Source organism: Podarcis tiliguerta, assembly GCF_965153285.1.
Source record: "Podarcis tiliguerta genome assembly, chromosome: 9".
Taxonomy (NCBI): Eukaryota; Metazoa; Chordata; class Lepidosauria; order Squamata; family Lacertidae; genus Podarcis; species Podarcis tiliguerta.
The window spans coordinates 15,105,001-15,123,391 of NC_139542.1; the positions used below are offsets into that span (position 1 = coordinate 15,105,001).

The 18,391-nt window shown below is 42.4% G+C and overlaps 1 protein-coding gene across 14 annotated transcripts in view; it reads left to right on the forward strand.

Moving 5' to 3' along the window:
* Nucleotides 1–18,391, forward strand: part of AFF1 (ALF transcription elongation factor 1) — a 147,711-nt gene that overhangs the window by 100,737 nt on the left and 28,583 nt on the right. For all 14 annotated transcript variants that reach the window (XM_083398229.1, XM_083398234.1, XM_083398223.1 and 11 more), the window contains 4 exons: nt 3,395–3,439; nt 4,985–5,071; nt 5,872–5,908; nt 7,486–7,534. In XM_083398229.1, the coding sequence (XP_083254355.1) occupies nt 3,395–3,439; nt 4,985–5,071; nt 5,872–5,908; nt 7,486–7,534 (218 nt within the window). The remainder of the gene's footprint in view (nt 1–3,394; nt 3,440–4,984; nt 5,072–5,871; nt 5,909–7,485; nt 7,535–18,391) is intronic.

Sequence of the window (18,391 nt, forward strand, 5' to 3'; positions counted from 1 at the left end):
CAGTACAGTGGTACCTCCGGTTAAGAACTTAACTCGTTCCGGAGGTCCGTTCTTAACCTGAAACTGTTCTTAACCTGAGGTACCACTTTAGGTAGTGGGGCCTCCCACTGTTGCTGTGCCGCCACCACACAATTTCTATTCTCATCCTGAAGCAAAGTTTTTAACCCGAGGTACTATTTCTGGGTTAGCAGAGTCTGTAACCTGAAGCGTCTGTTACCTGAAGCATCTGTAACCCACTTTATCAAGAGAAGGCTGAAAAATAGGTAAAAGGGCCGGTCTCCCAACCACCCAGTAATCTCAGAACTGCTTCAGCCAACCAGTTTCCAAGCAAAGTTATCTTCTGGCTAGTAAGCAAACCTTGCAAAAGTTATGTTTAGAATTGCCATTTCAAGGACACAGGCTGTTGGCTTCTGTTGTTACAGTGCAAAGATAAAATACTTTCCATACAAAATAAATAATATTCTGCTCAGAAAGGGGAGTGGGGTGAGGGGAGACGGGGGCAAGGAGAGTTCTTCTGGTAGCCTGATAGCAACAGGGCAGAGAGCCCCAGTGTGTCATTCCTGGTAGCCAAGTGTTTTTCCCTTTTGAGAACACAGATTCTGGAAAGTAGAGTGGGTACAATCCACCATGCAGTTCTTCACAGCCCTGCTTGATCAGGAGCTACATATGTGGGGGTTACGTTCTGGGGTCCGCACCTAAAGGCAAATCACGTATAGTCAAAACCAATTGGGTTCAGTGGCGGGTGGAATTGCCAAAGTCATTTCCCCCAGTGCCTTGCCCCCTTTCTGCCTATTTTATTTTACCATCAGCATAAAGCTGAATGTGCACAAGTTAAAATGCACGCAAGTTGCGAACTTACTGTAGCTGCAGTTCATTTGAATCAGATGTGCAGAGGAGAACTCTCCAGTGGGAGTGTGCCCAAAATGTGTTTGCCAGGCTTTGGAGTTGCTTGCAAGGTTTAAAATGGCAGATATGTTTTGAATCCTTGCTGTGATCAAAAACTTCCATCTTGCAGCTCCAGAGCACCCCGACCTCACGTCCATAAACGCGTAGCATCTGAATGTTACTATTTTTCTGAATTAAACTGCTAACATTTGAAAATCAAAGAGGATAATTGAGATGATGCCGCCAAGATAACAAAAGCATAGATTTTAGTATCTGCATTTATTCCAGCTATATTTCTGAATATATACTGTATGTTTAAAGCAGCATTGGTGTTCAGCGTTGCCTGTGCTACAAGCATGGACAGTAGATGAAAGTCTTCCTCTTTATGTCCGGTTTAGCTTGCAGGCAAGGTATGCTTGTTAGATAGTTTAATTGAGTTATGCAGCAGTCAGGCTTGAGCAAAACATAGCCTAATTTGCAATCCAGCTAAGGTTCTGCACAGAACTCTGATGAAGGAGTTTTGGTTTTGCAAGACTTGTTTTCATTGGCTGTCATTCATGACTTTTGGCAAGGAATAATGGGCAGAATCATTTAAGGGAGGAGACTCCAGGGAGGTCGTGTTGAGCAGAGCAGTGGTCATCTGCAAGGGGCAGGGGTGGAGAATAAGGTGAAGCAGAGGCTTAAAAGATAAGGTTGGACAAAGCTTTGGGAAGCTTTAAAAGTGAGGTCAAGAAGTTGAGTACATGAAGGAAAGAGGAGCCAGGCTGCAGCTCATTGGTAGAGCACTTGATTTGCAGGCAGAAATACCAGGGTCAACCCCAGGGAACTTCATTTTTTCATGTCTTTTAAAGGTTGGGTAGCAAATGGTGTGAAAAAACTCTGCCTCAGGCCCTGAAGAACTGATACAAGAACTGGACTCATTTGATACATGGCATCTTCCTATGTTCCAGGGAAGGGATTTGGGGGAAGGCATTGCATGGTCTGAGAGACTGGAGAGGTGTATGATTTTGGCAGTGGCGTTTTGGATAGAGGTGAGATGATAGGAATGTGGAGGGCCAGAAAGGAGAAGGCTGCAGTAGGCAAGGTGGGAGCTGACTAGCACAAAGAACCTGAATTTTAGCCGAGAGGAGTGGATGGGTTTTAATTATATTGCGTTCTTGAATAGGGAGATGCAATGTGGTTTGGCAGCTCTTTTGATGTGGTGGAGGGCGAAGGAGAAGAGAAAAGTCGCTGAGAGAGAGGAATGGAAGGAAAGAGGAACATTTTAGCCTTTTGGCTTATGCTTCTGTCATCTCCTTGAAAATACACGCAAGATATCTCACGAGGCAGCAGAGGTTTAGGATTGGAGTTTTCCTTCTCCTGGATGGGCTACCTTCCCAGGTTGATGAGCCCAATCTGTGCCTCATTTCCCTCTGCAGACCATGCAGAAGTCACCTTCTTGATTGTTGGACCCACAATTGGTCTCAGTCTGCCAGAGCCTGTCTTTGCATGCAGGGGAAGTCCTTAAGTCATTGAAGGTTTGAGACCCATTGAAGGCTACCCTCACATGGTTTAGCTGGCCAGTTAAAACCGTTCGCAGGGTGTGGCCGCTGTCACATGCTTACAGCTTCTAGGAGCCACAGGTGATAGCTGTGGGGAACAAAGATGGACAAACTAAGCCAGAAGGAGCCCAAGGTGTCTCCCACCAGAGGTATTACCCCTCCCCAACACCCCATACATTCAGTAATCTAATACTATCGTCATTATATATATTTTGTTCATTCTCTCCCCCCTCTAAATGAGCTTTTTATTTTTTGAATGTTGCCTTCTACTTTCTTTAAGCTTCTGTCTATCACAGCATAGCTTACTGCTGGGTGTTCGAATACTAACTAAATGTTGGGTTAATCTGCTGAAGTCTAGCTGAGACTTGCCTTGTTCTCTCTACTGTGAGCAGAAAGCCCAGAGCCTTTAAGCTCTCCTGCGTGGGTGTGGTGGACAAAGGTGAATTTCTAAGTGTTTCTGTAACAAAGCAACGGGTGTGGCGCCAATATCTTAGAAGAGACACCGGAGTATATCCTCCGCACTGGCCTTTTATTCCTTGGAGGGGCAGCCTCCTGCGGCGATTACTTTGTGTTCTTCCAACCGGCGGCAAAAATAGTTAACTACATAAAGAGACGGCGTGATATAGGAGCTTCCCTCTTTAAGATATCTCACTGGAAGATGTGGTGCCTCTCTGGCATGCAGCAATTCGCATTGCTAGGAGAGTAAACTTCAGGGGGGGGGGGTGCAGTTTAATTGAGGAGAAGGAAGCCCCTCCTGAGAGCACTTAAGTGAGGAAAGGAAATCTTCCCCCTAAACAGGGTTCCTGATAACAGTGTTCATAAATACCACGCTTTCATTCGTCATACGCAACGTCAATAAAACAGCTGTTTAAGCAAATCTGTGAGCTGACCCTTTACATTTCTGCTTGTGAATTTGGACCAGTCCATGGAATAACCCCCACTTTTTTTTTATCCTGGTTGTTTTCCAGCAATCGTTCTCCAATGAAGTCCATTGTGTTGAAGAAATTTTAAAGGTGAGTGTATCTGCCTGTGGTTGGTGTGTGCTTTAAGCAACAGATGTGGGCAGCAGAACCATTTATTTCTGCTGCGTAAAGGAAGGAATTGCTTGTTTTTTTCTGTGGCTAGCTACAGGGTGTGAATTCAAAGGTTGTTTGCTTTGGATGAACAATAAAGGTTTCCTTTGAAATGCTTCAAACTACCGAACCTGAATGTTTCTGGGCAATCCTTGTAATAGGTCTGAAACAAAACCATGTGTTTCATATTTTCTAAATTGCTAGCCCTAGATAACATACTGTATGTAGATACGACCTTTGTTTGCTGTGTAGTTCTGTGGGTGGTTTACGATAAATAAGCAAACAATTGAAATTTCAAGTAAAACATTTTTTTAAAGAAACACTTTTTTAAAAGGAACAGGAAGAGATACAAAAATTCAGCCGTGAGTTTTGGTTTGTTGCAAGATCTCATTTTCAACTGCATCCTCAAAATTAAAAGCACATAAAAAAATAAACAGAGGCCCAGACCATCTGTATTTTTTAAAAAAGATCTAGGTGAACAGAAAGTTACTGAAAATGCCACAAAGATGGGCACCCCGTGAGCCTAACTGAGAAGGTTATTCCATAACTGGGGTGCTGCTGTTGAAAACACATTCCTAGAGGTTATCCACTTCATTTCGTTTGGTGGGGGCACCGAAAGCAGGGCCTCTGAAGTAACCTGGTCTATAAAGGCATTTAAAAATTTAAAAGGCCAACGCCATTTAAAGTGTTGAAACCACCACGTTAAATTGGGCCCAGAAACAATCTGAGAGCTAGTACTATGTGGTTGTGTACATACTGTACCTTGAAAGCACATTCAAAGCACATTGCCCGCCTCAAAGAATTCTGGGCGATGTAGTTTTACCCCCCACAGATTAATAGTTCCCAGCAAAAATTCGCAAACTATTGAACTTCTCCCTGATAAGGCTATTCCATAACTGCTATTGAATACACACTTTCTCTAGGGTACCTCCCACCCCAACTTTTTCTAGTTTCTGCCACTTCATCAAGTATTATTAGCAGAAGCTTTCCCCCCCCTCCCTTTCCCCTGCCCGGGAAATAGTGGACACATGCATTTTAAAAACAGCACTGTATACTCTATACCTCGTAATAGCCAAAGGAAGTTGATATGGGTCTGAGGTTCAAAGCAGAATCTGAAATTCCAGTGCCCCAGTTCTTCTCTGCTGCTGCTGCTGTTTTAATCCACAGTTTAAAATTTAGTATGCAGTATATTCAAAATGATCGGTGGCAGTAGAAGGTAGAAGGATGGTGGTATTGTTCATTTTCCTACCCCAAACCAAAGTCCTCAAATGCCAGGGAAGAACACACACACACACACACACACACACACACACACACACACTGTGATAGCTGCAAGGCTCTCAAGCACCAAGAAGCAAAAACGCAGATTATAATCTTGTGCTGTCCCAGTGCTTTGGGTTTACATGTGTCTTGATGCTGGGTAAGTACAGGAAATGGGCATTAAATATTGGTTTTCATTTTTTCCATTCTTTCTCTCTCTCTCAGGAAATGACCCATTCATGGCCACCTCCTTTGACAGCCATCCATACTCCTAGCACAGCTGAGCCTTCAAAGTTTCCTTTCCCTGCAAAGGTATAATAATAATAATAATAATAATAATAATAATAATAATAATAGTTGCTTAAATCTAATCAGTTAAAAATGTCAACCCATTGAAAGAAGTTCGAATTGAAAAACAATAAAATGATGACTGTAAACGTAATTACTGCAGAGCACAAAGTCAGTATACTCACATTGTCCTACAGAAGATACTCTGAAGACAAAACAATAGCTTAGCGATAGTATATTTCTTTAAGGTGTTCAAATAACTTCCATTCATTATATCAGTATTCATAGTATGTCATGACGTGTTAATTGTCTTGAAATGCTCCCCTTTCTCACCCCTTATGCCTGGAATTGCCTTTCAGGCCACCTCCTCACTTCTTTGAAATTATTCTTCAAAGCTCAACTTCTCTGTGGAATCTTTAACAAAAACTTTTAGTCCCCATTTCTTACGGTTTTTGTAAACTACCCTCAAAACTCGTTAAAGGGTGAAACATAGGTTTCTAAAATAAGTAAATGATATAAAAGTAGTTTCTTTCCCTGTTTACCCCTGCCTTCATTTATTTTCTGTTGTTCCTCTGTGCCAATTGTAAGCTCCTTGGGGCAGAGACCTGACATCTTATCCCTCAGCGGTATTATATATATCGCTGTAAGAATTGTTGCAACATTCCTGTAAAGCAGGCTGGTATTATCCCTGTTTGGTAGATTAAAAGACTGAGAGATACTGGTGTGATTAAGGTCACCTAGTTAGTTCATAGCCAAAATGAAAGTCGAAGGTGGGAGCTTAGCTACTATTCTATGATTAAAATCTCCATTTTCCCTCTTTCTAGGAAACCCAGCATGGTGGATCAGTCATACAGAGCCAGAGTAAGTAAGAGATCTAAAAATCTATGTGCGGTTGCTTGGATACAGTCTGCTGTGTCCTGCTGTGATTGCGTTCATTTCAACAGGGATGGAAGAGAAGTTTCCATTCAAAACTTTACTGAAATGAAAGCATGTTGAACAATAGAAGTGTCCGTTGGCTTGAGCCCAGTGTTTGTCTGCTGCATACATTTCTGCATGCACTGTGAACATTCCTATATTTGTATCTATTGGGCATTTACTTGTAAACAGAGGAAACTTTCAGAAGCAACAAAAACGACCTAATCAATTACAGTGGTACCTCTGGTTGCGAACAGGGTCCGTTCCAGAGGTCCGGCCGGATCCCAAGGTTTCCGCAACCCGAGGAGAAGTGGTAGACTGCTTCTGCGCATGCGCGTGGGGTGGTAGACCACTTCTGCACATATGCGCGCAGCAACACACTTCCAGGTTTGCCGCTTTCGCAACCTGAAGTTTACGTTACCCAAGGGTAATATAGTCTGAGGTGCTACTGTAATTGGAATTGGCAGCAACTGCTCCTGGCTATCACTGCGATATGGAAGTTGAGGCAGAGTGATGAACCCATGACCATTCTAGTAGTGCTTTTTAAAAGGTTGAGCTCTAGCTATTGTTGGGGCTGATTGAAGCAGATTTAGAAGTAACCCCATGTGGTGTAGTTAGCACCACTCCAGGTAACGTCTGTGTCTTTGTTGTTGTTTAGTCGTTTAGTCGTGTCAAACGTTTCATGACCCCATGGTCCAGAGCACACCAGGCACTTCTGTCTTCCACTGCCTCCCGCTGTTTAGTCAAACTCATGCTGGTAGCTTTGAGGACACTATCCAACCATCTCGTCCTCTGTCGTCCCCTTCTCCTTGTGCCCTCCATCTTTCCCAACATCAGGGTCTTTTCCAGGGAGTCTTCTCTTCTCATGAAGTGGCCAAAGTATTGGAATCTCAGCCAATACTTTGTCTCTTTATATGTGGTTAAAGCAGATCACATGGCTACACATGATGGTGTTTATGGTTACTGTGTCATTAGTGTGATGCACGACCATGTGAACGTCACTAACCACATGGAAACAAGACGCAAAAGTTTCCAAGGAATAGTGTGGGAATACATGTGGAAGGAGGAAGCTGTATGCCACCTGTGTACCACTTATCCTTATCTTGGTTGTAAAGCCAATCGATAGTGGCCATCTCAGTCTTTCCTGGCCTCCAGGCAGCCTTCCTGAATTATCTGTAATGGAATTACAGTATTCCACTGAGCAGAAAGGCATTTAACAGCTGTCCCAAAGTTTGAGCGGTGTTTATTTATTTGGTCCTTAGCTGCATTAGACAAGTCTTTAACTGGTGGAATAAAAATGAAAGATGCAAACTGTTGGGGAACCTGTATGAATCCATACCCCTAGCATGGATTCAGACGATATACCGTCAATTAAAAGTTGCTGCCCTAATTATAACAGATTGCATAATGCATAAATCTTTGTGTGTGAGAGGCATACACACAGAGAGGGGAGGGCAATAGAAAACAATTTAAATGGTACAATGCTTGTACAGCCTAAAACATTTGTTGTTGTTGTTTTACAGAGCAGTATGATGCACCTTCTAAGACATCTATTTCTCAGCAAGGAAAATCGTAAGTAGCTGCACCTTGTGCCTCTGAACATTAGTTAAGTCAGAGTGGGGAATGTCTAGCCTGCCAGGCCACCCCATTTGGCCTACAAGCCTGCTCTAATGAAACCACACCCCTCAACCACACACCTGACATTCACACATCACTTCAGCTGCAGAAAGGAGGGCTGAACTACCCAAACATTCATGGGGAGTTTAGTTCTGCTTGTTGTGGCTTCTTCCCTCCCACAACAACAGAGACTTGTGGAGCCTAAATGACCTGGAAAATGTTATTATGGCCTAAACCTGCAAATATTAAGAGTCCACATCATCAAATGCATGAACTGCAAACTTTAGTTGTATGTTTAGACACAATGTGCTTATTTTTCATGTATTCTCACTCTAATTATATGCCACCATCTGTACTTGTTGCATTTAATTTCCCTCTCATTTCACTGCTTACACTCCCTTACAACCATATGTATCAATACCTAACATGGCTAGAGCCATCCTGAAAATGAATTCTACTGGGAAGCTGAGGACAGCCTCCTGGCTGCACCTGCAAACTCTCAAAATCTACATGCTTTTTGTGAAAGCATAAGCACAGTGCAGCATTGAATGCCATACTTTAAATGTCTGGGAGCATGCATTTGCTTCTGGATGGTTGCCCTGAGTTTCCAGGACATCAAGATGTTGTTTAAAACATCTGCTCATGTGCAGACTGTCGCTAAAGAAATTATTCATGCTTTTCTGAAACTAGCTACTTGGTTAGCTTGCACTAGAGCAGGGGTCAGCAAGCTTTTTCAGCAGGGGGCTGGTCCACTGTCCCTCAGACCTTGCGGGGGGCTGGACTATATTTTGGGGGGAAAATAATGAACGAATTCCTATGCCCCACAAATAACCCAGAGATTCATTTTAAATAAAAGCACACATTCTACTCATGTAAAAACACCAGGCAGGCCCCACAAATAACCCAGAGATGCGTTTTAAATAAAAGGACACATTCTACTCATGTAAAAACACACTGATTTCCTGACTGTCTGTGGGCCGGATTGAGAAGGTGATTGGGCCGGATCCGGCCCCCGGGCCTTAGTTTGCCTACCCATGCACTAGAGGTTAGCCACACCCCAAAGAATTGTGCAAGCGGCTCCATGTGATCAGTGGGGCTTTTGACAACTTTTCCAAATTGCGTTGCCAGCAGGCCACACCCATGAAGATGGCACATTGCTTTTGCGAGAGAGAAAGAGAACAAATGAGATTATTTCTTTGGCAAAGCTAGATGCACACATTAAAGTTCACATATTAAGCAGCCCCATGATTCTTTTTGATTACGTTGATGATTTAAAATTGGACCGGAGCCACAACCTTAGTTTCTCAGCTTGCCACTGCCTTGACAAAACTTTGCCATGTTGCTTCATTTGTTTGTTTGTTTGTTTGTTTGTTTGAGTGGGAGTAGAGGGGCTTGATAAATTAGGGACAGGTTTTCTTATTGAAGATTAAAATCTCTGGTGAGACTTAAGCAAAGATACAAGTTTCATCTTGTTTGGCAGAAGTAAGAATTATGTCTAGCTTGATTTCCATGGTCAGCAAATCTCCCTTAATTGCCTCTGTGCATGAATGTTTCTAGAAAACAAAACATTTACACCAGCTGTTGCTAGGTATCTTTGCTGTAAGTGTACCTATGCTGGAAACGAGTGGGAACAGTAACATTACAGAACCCTTCCTAATAGAACTTCTGCTTAGAAACATCGTAGAACACTGAAGCACAATGCACATCTCTTAAATTTCCCATTTCATGTTAGTTTCCCAAGTGCTGTTTATTTTTAAGTATGCCATTAGAGTCATGTGAGATTTTCCTCACTGTTATTTTACATGTGGTGAACTCTGGGCTCAGGGACCGGTTAAACAGCCTCTGTGGGCCACAGGTTGGGGTCCCCTGGACTAGACCATGTAAAAAATGAACATAATGTTTTAGCTGCAGTTCATTCATTTTCAACTTTGCATTCTTGTTATAAAAAGTGTGCCTAGACATTCTGCCCATAACCTAGGTTTAAGGTGCTGTTTAGCTCCTAGCTTTCATATCTCAGTTCTAACAATGTGTGTGTAAGAGAACAGTTATGGGAGGAAGAGGGTTAACCAGGAGGTATCAGTACCTCCGTGATGGTAAATGCAGAGCCTTCACATTCAATGAATTGGATAAAACTCACACAATTAATATTTTGCAATTAATATTTCTTTAAATCAGTGGCTTCCCCATTTGAAACTGTGAAATGGGTACTGTCCCTTAAGAAAACTGGTTTTGAAATTGTGTGAACAGACTCCAAACATAAATAATTTTCACAAAATTGTGATCATAAACACAGTCTTCAAGTTAAATATTTAAAACTGAAGTCATTTGCTCTGCAAATAAAATGCAGCACATCTCTATTCAAGCAACTATATTGGCACTTCTGTTCAGACTGTACTTGGGTGGGCTGTAGTCTCTTACTTAATAGAAAGCTTTTATTTTAAATTGCTCTTATCTGAAGCCCAGAATCTATCAATGCTGTTTCCTTGTCAGGCAAACCTTGCAGAAGAATTGCAGTGCACAACAATACTTCGGGGGGGGGGGGGGGACCGCAAATCAATCAACTACTGCTTTCAGTTTTAACTGATGTTAACAATTAAAAAGGTGAAGCCAGTTGTTGATGAGAACAAGAGCCAAAGAATTTTCCACACACCAATGTTTTCTGTGTGGGTATCCTTATCACAAAGAACTGTGTGTACTTTGTTACCTTTGATGAGTGTACATGCATCTGTTGTGCCACATGTATACATATCATGGCTTTCCAACATGTTTTAAAGTCATTTCAGGTGAGCAACAACTTCACAATATTCAAGTTTTTCAGGTATTTTGGAAAAAGGTAGCATGCGCGAATGAGCAACTTTTAGAGATATTTTCTTCCTGTAACCTTCCAGGTTTTCCTTTAGCCTGCATAATTCCATGTTGCGTTCTTTTTCTCCATGAAAATGGCGAGCACAATGTGCGAAACCACCCCTTCAGATCTTTTGACTTACGAGTTGTGAAATGCTTTTCAGGGCTACACGGATTGGAAGCTATTGTTTGCAAGCCTGGTTTTTGTCCCTTCTGCCTTTGTCCTATCCCCATGGAGCATCTTAAATCCATATAATTAATGACAGATTGGTTTTAGAGGAATATGAAACCTCCAGGACTAAAGCCAATCTCTTTATAACTAGGGATGAAGGTGGATTACTGCAGTCACAGCAGAATTGCCTGCTCCTTCTTCTGAGTCACCGGCCCCTGTCCCCTGCCAGAACCAGAACAGTGGGACTAGAGTCCTGGGAGTGTTCTGCTTTGGTATATATAACAGCTCCAGTGTCCTGCTGGAGTTGCAATTATGTCTGAACATAGAGCATAGTCCTTGGATGTGGCTGTGTTTTATCAGGTGGCTTGGGTAATACCCATCTTACCATGGCAGCCAGTGCAGAAGAACATTCTCCTTTTCCTTGCCAATGAAAACTGTTTATCAGCAGTTAATGAGAATGCCCTATTGCTCCTCAAAAGTGTAGAAAAAAAGATGGCTTCCCAAATATAAACGGAATAAGCACCATTTGGACCGGGGACTTAATTAAGTTGATTCCTCAGGTTTGTTTGTTTTAATTAGTGCGCTCTTGGTTTTGTGTGTTGCTCTGTACAATGGTTCTCTTTCTTTCCGTTCTTCCTTTTCGAAACGCACGTGACCGTCTGAAACTCCAGCCACTTTGAGTCGCTCACGTTACACAGTGTAGCCGACTGAAAACAAGCAGCGTTTGTGCTGGCTAATTAGAGGCTGAAATCCCTCTACATCTGCGTGCCCAGAGTAAGCAGGCAAGCTTTTTGCAGAGCAAACGTGGATTTCCCAGAGGGCTTTCCATTCTTGAGTCCGGCCCTCAAGTTTAGCACCTGGCTTCACTGGAATGGAAGCAAGGTTTTTGTTATTTACAACAGCAGGTGGCAAGTTCAGTTCCCACTGACGGTAGGGGAGCCCTAGGAGAGACAAGCTTGTTCCTGCATTAGGATGATCATATTTGGCAGGTGACAAGTTTTAGGAGCTACTTCTGTTTGTAAACATACACACACAAACCCCTCTTCCTTCTAAATAATTAGTTCCCAAAGATGTAAGAGTGCTCCTCCATCCCCGCACACTCAAAATGCACCATGCCCAGGATTCTTTATTTTTAAAGTCCTCTTTCATTGTTTCTCCAGTGTCATCTAAGGATGACGGATCCAAAAATGTTATACTCGGTATACTCCAAAAGTTCAAGATTAAAAACATTGAAGATATTTGAAAAGATTATTTATTTAACAATTTATTTATTATCAGCCCACCACCCTAAAGTCCCAAATGCGGGTTTCAATATTAAAACATCATTAAAAACAATTTAAAACAACTTTGGACTACGATGCATGCAGAGTTAGTTGCATTGATTTTGGTTGCAGAGTCAAGCATGTGCAAGATTTCCAAAAGCTTAACTTTGACTGTATGTCCTGAACTGTTTGTTTTTTAAAGTTTTTTCTTTAAAAAATGAAATCTAGCCTTTCCTCTTAAATTAATCAAAGCATTTAAGAGTTTGTTAAAAAAAATAAAAACACATTGCTTAGCAAATGCTCTTCACTTGTATGTAATGAGTGACGACTCTCCTTTAAAAAGAAAAGAAAAAAAGCTTCAATTGTCCTTCCTGGGAACAATTCATCAGCTGCAAGTTTCTTGCTGTATTATTAATAGCTTATCTGAAAGCTATTAATAATATGCCAAGAGAGGCAATTTGTGTCTGTCTGTCTTTCTTTCTGGGAAGAAGCCCTTCAGAAGATAATGGAAAAATAAACGGTGTCGTCTTTGGATAATAGATGTAGTCTTCACGGTCTTCCCACATAATGCCATTTTCTTCTGAAGGTTTTATTTGGAACACTGATGCCTTCATCTGGGATAATAAAACCTTACTGCAGTTTCTTGTGTAGGGGCAGAAAAATTGTGCTTTGGGTTTGAGTGGCAACAATTTCATAATTATCCCCCTCCCCACTCCCTAAAAAAACCCCACTACCACATCTGAGGACTGAGTCAAATGTGCAGTTTCCTGTGCATTAGTGATTTGGAGCTCCTGTGCTCATAGTCATAGAACGCGGCCTTATATAGCGCTTGGCTGTTGTTCATCTAGCTCACGGGTGTCAAACACAAGGCCCGCGGGCCGAATGCAGCCCGCCAGACCTCGTCATGTGGCCCGTGTAGCCGCCGCCGGCCGCCAGCCTTCACCTTTTATTCTCGCCTTTTTTTTTTTTTTTGACACAAGAAAGCCGCCTCTTCAGCGCATGCGCGGCAGCCTACAAGCCAGAGAATGTCTGCCCTCTAGCGGCGCCGGCCGTTCTACACAGGAAACCTCCACTTGTTTTTATATTGAGTGCAACCGGCCCTTTGAGGGTGACCAAACTGCTGATGCGGCCCCCGATGAATTTGAGTTTGACACCCCTGATCTAGCTCATTATGGTCTGCACTGAATAGTAGTGGCTCTTCTTCTTCATCATCATCATCATTTTCTTTGTATGCCGCCTTTCCACAGTTAAAAACAATGCTCAAGGCGGCTTACAACATGACAAGATTTACATAATTACAAAAATCATAAACAAAGAAGAAGAGTTTGGATTTGATATCCTGCCTTTCACTCCCTTTAAGGAGTCTCAAAGTGGCTAACATTCTCCTTTCCCTTCCTCCCCCACAACAAACACTCTGTGAGGTGAGTGGGGCCGAGAGACTTCAGAGAAGTGTGACTGGCCCAAGGTCACCCAGCAGCTGCATGTGGAGGAGCAGGGAAGCGAACCCAGTTCCCCAGATTACGAGTCTACCGCTCTTAACCACTACACCACACTACACAATATATAAACCACATTAAAAAAAATACACAACCAAATGGAAAACCATTTCCTCATAAATCAAAATCTAAAACTAAGAATACAGCATTAATATCACAGTTTAAAATGACATAGGTAAACATAGGGGACAAATAGAAGAAGATGCCTTCCCCTTTATCACACACACAGCCCAACAAGACAGTGACAAAAATCCACCAACAGCATACAAATCAGTATGGCTAACCTGATTCAGAAACACCCACCCACCCCACTCACACATGAAAACAGAGACCACCACAGCCAACCACAAATGAACAGCCACACCCTAGGCCAACCCCAACCTCTCTCACCACCAAAGGAACGCAAGTGAACAGCAGAGAACCTGCACAAGCAATGCTGACACAAAACCCCACGTATATGAAGTAAAATAGAAACATCGTCCCCCAACCCCACCCCCTCCCATCTTCCACCCCTCCACCCCTTTTCTTCCTAATGTCTCAACAAATGAAACTGATTTGTAAAAAATGCTACTTGGAAAAAAAGAGAGATTGCACATACTTTTGTAAATCAAGAAAATCTTTAATAAAAATACATTTAAAAAAGGAAGAAAAAAAGAGCAAATTGATGTGGAAATGTGGAGAACTGAACAAAGCAAAGAATTAGTACAGGCGTTCCGTCCCAGACTCACATAAATGAAATTGCATAAAGTGGGGAGCACCCTTTAAACACCCTCTCTGCCACTCTCTGTTCAATCCATACAAAACAACAACAACACTGTATCCCAAAATATCCACAACTAGAATGGAAGCTCTGGGGCTGGCAGGAAGCTGGAGGACATGCAGGAAAGAGGCGGCTGCGCTATTCCGCACATCAGCTGTTAGGAGGGGAGGCAGAGCAGGGTGAACAAAGTCCCCCTCTGCGCTTCTGGTCTCATCAGGGCTTCCTCCACCCTCACTGACGTCCTTTTTGGGCTCCAAGGAGGGTCTCCTTTGAGGCACGAGGACTTTCCAGGTCTCTCCCGCCATTTCTGGGTTTGAGTGGAATTGTTTAATTATTTCCCAGCGTTGTGCGTGACTTAAGTGGGGGGACAGGGCGTCTGCACGTGAACCAGAAGCACACGCTACGTGTGATTATCATGGTGCAATCGAGAGGATTAACTTGGAGATACAGTATAGGTTTTGTATGTGTTACGAGGTCATACAATTCTAGACTGTACCATTCAAAATATGAGCGGGAAGTAACGTTTCTGAATGTTCTCCAGCATGCAAGCAGCTTCCTGCAGGTAGAAATCATGAAAGTTTTCCCTCTGATATGCTGGGTTGATAATGCAACATGCATGGAACTTGGAAGGCACCAGGAGGGTAGTGGCGTAGTCTAGAATTCTGCATCTGCCTATTGTTTAGATCCGCTCATGACAGCCATGGGAACTGCAGCAGTGATGCCTAACTCAGGACATGTTGTGAGGGCACACGGACTCTCCTTCCTTGGAGGTTTTTAAGCAGAGGTTGGATGGCCATCTGTCATGGATGCTTTAGCTGAGATTCCTGCTTTGCAGGGGGTTGGACTAGATGACTCAAGGGGCCCCTTCCAACTCTACAGTTCTATAATGCAGCCACCTGATGCAGCCAAGGGTCTGAGTCTGATCAGTGCTTGAATGGGAGACCACATGGGACGAAAGGCAGGACACAAGTGTGCTAAATAAAATAATAACTGGATGTACATCATGTGCACCTGATTTTCTTTCAATAAACTGGCTGGGCGTATTGTCTAGGCACAGATAACTGACAGCAAGTTAAAATGAGCAGCTACCAGCATGATTTCATTTTTTTTTGACACTTGGTTCCAGAATATAGTAAAAGAAATAGTGATTATTTTCTTAAACACTGCTTCACAAAAACGTATTCAAGGGAAAGAATCATATCGCCTCCAAAAATCACGAGGCATCAAAAATTCACTCCTTTGCTTCTGGCCTTTCATTGTAGGCTTCTGGAAATTGTCCTGTGTGCCCTTGTCTTTGGGGCAACTGCAGGCTTGCTTTTGTGTGATTTTGTATAAACCAACGCTGAAGAGCCGAGAAGAAAGGGGACATGTGCGTAGAGAACATTATTATTAGCCCGCTGCAAGAATCTGTAGGATTGCCCTCCAGGGTTTTTGGTTATGCTGATATAATCCCTTGGTAGATCTTTACATAATAGGATCCATTGTACACCACAAATGCCGAAGGACCCAACTTCATTAGGATGTGTTTACATTAACCGAGGCTTAACAAGGGACTGGTTTCACTGACAGCAGCTGTACTCTAGTACCCTGCCAATGCCACAGAATAGTTTTGCCCCATATGCTTCTAGTTGGGCATAGTTAGCTTTGCAACATTGATTTATTTAAATGCAGTAGCTATTGTGGTAGCTTGCTTGCATATTTTCCAGTGCTGTGCAGGTACAACGACCTTGGAACTCGCCGGCATGGCAAAGCGCTAAGAAGCAAAGTGTTTGGTACAGGGGAGACAATCTAAGGAAAGCACCCCATGATGATTAAAAGTTTGCTTTTATTATTTGATTGTTTTTAGGTATTTATATCTTGCTTTCACATAAGTTGCAAAGAAGCTATAAAACTGATAATAGCAATAAATAGTTTTTTAAAAACCAAGAGTAGCACACGTAGCAGCAGATTAAAAAGCAATAACAAACTTAATAACTAAACACCCATAGTACTAAGCAGGACAAATTGGAAGGACTGGTTATCAGTCCTTTTGGGGGGGGGGGGGGATAAAATAAATATTGAAACTTAATCATGCAGTCTCTGTTTTATTGTGCTGGGTACCTGTTACACGCAAGCTGGAAACTTCTTCTGTGATATAATAGGTTTTTCTTTTAATGGAGGGGCAGCTGGGCTCCCACCTGCAGCCTGACACGGTTAGAAACAGGGTTACCCTCTCCCCTGCCATTTGTGAAAGCCAGATCACACTCATACGCACAGAAACTGGATGGGTTTGTTCATCCGTGGGTGCCAGCTGGCAGGCCTCAAAAATATCAGATCTTATCTGGCTAACATTCCTGTTCCTGCTGTGGTTTCATTTGGATTTGGTTATTCATCACTTCCGCCTCTTGGCTCTTACAAGCACTGTTTGTTTGGTATCAAGTAGCTGCCAGGATCCATCCCCAAAGTGGTCATATTTCAGTGTCTGAGAGGTAACTGGATGTACTTTCTGAGTAAAATCTGCGGCATGTAAATAAATAAAAAATATGTGCCATTATTAATTCATTCTAGCACAAGGAGGATAGTAGTTAAGAGCAAAAAGCTTCTTAAAAAGCAATATCCCCTTTAAGATTCAGCGGTTCTTTTTTTAACTTGTGCTAATTCAGCTTTGAGTGTCTGATTTTCATTATAGTGCAAGGAGTAGTTTGGGAGCAGGGGTTGGTTGGTTGGTTATACCTTTAATGCGTTTTCTCAGTCTTTAGGTAGGTAGTCATGTTTAATTGGTGGTTTTTGGCTTTAAGCAAAAGCTTAGGTGTAATCTAAACTTTGCTTAGTTGCCCAGTTGCCACTTGCAACCTTGTGTTTTTCTCTCTTTTTCTTTGCAATCCTTCATAGAAATACATATTGTGATAATGACATGGAATTGGTTCCTGAGTTCTTAGGAACAGAACTCTACTCACTGGGCACATCCACCTGAGGAAGTGGGGAAGCAATATTTCCTTCTCCCCAAAAAGCGTTTTTGTGGAACTTGGTAGAAAGTGGTACAGAAGCCTGCAGGGAGAGCTGGCAAACTTCTACCTCTCCCGCTTTCTGCAGCAAGCTCTTGGGTCCAATCTCTTCCATGAAACAAGTTCTTGCGTTTGCCGAAGTAACACTTTGGATCCAGCCTGCTGTGTGCATATTATGCCATAGAGTAGAACTCAGCTTCACAAGCATGGGGCTATATCCAGTGTTGCGACTCTTCTTTGCGTGTGTGGTTTCTGTCTGTGCAACAGAACTTCCTAGCCCTCTGCTAGCCCCTACAGCTTCCCCCCACCTGCTACCCTCAAAATCAGCTCAGGTGGGTTGGGGGGACCCTGCAGAGTAGATTTGGAGGGTATGCAGCGGGGATACAACCCCTGGCTATATGCATCAGTACTGCACCTGTTTTTTAAATATATTTGAAAGACCACTGTAAACAGCTGAAATCATTGGTGGGAGTACAATGGCACTTGCAAAGTAACATGAACTTTGGTTACCATGATGATATAATAGATGGATTACAGTAAAAGATGCAGGAATAAAATTTAGAAAGAACCTCTTTTTGGAATGGTTATGTTTGTTGTGTACGGTTTTATGCAAAGCTAATAAAATTTTATTTTTTGAAACATCTGTTTTATATATATATGCATTTATTTGTATTTATTTATTAAGGTATTTATATATTACCCTCTCAAAAAGTATCAGGGTGAGGTGCAGCAATATAAAAATAGCTAAAAGAAACCCATTAAAAACTGTCATCAGAATGACTGCCTCCTCAAGCCAGTCATTTTCCTTCTTTTGTTCACATAATGGCAAACTCCAAATCCTTCGTTGCCATCACTTCTGCCACCAGATGGTGGTCCTTGAGTTAGTGAGGTTTATGGCACCAGATTGTCAACAGGCATTAGTACCCATGAACACTTATCTTTGTTTCACAACCAGTTTTAAGCTTTGGACAACAGCAGTGCTCTATTCTGACAGGCAGATAGGAACACTTTCCAGATCTCTTGTGTTATGGGAGCATGCACCACAAATCTTTCTTTACAGCAATGACTATATTAGTTTTCATGAGCAGAGACTCCAGGGAAGATGAAGTCCTCTTGTTCTGCAGAGGAAATAGTTCAGCTTGGCCTTTTTCTTTGGAGTGCAAAAATGAAACCTGCGCTTGTTTTCCAAGAAAAATACTGTGAAGAGACAAGCTCGAGCAAAGAACACTTTCCCAGCTGAGTAGTATGTTGAGTGTAGATTAAGCAAATCTTTGAAAACAAACTTGAAAACATC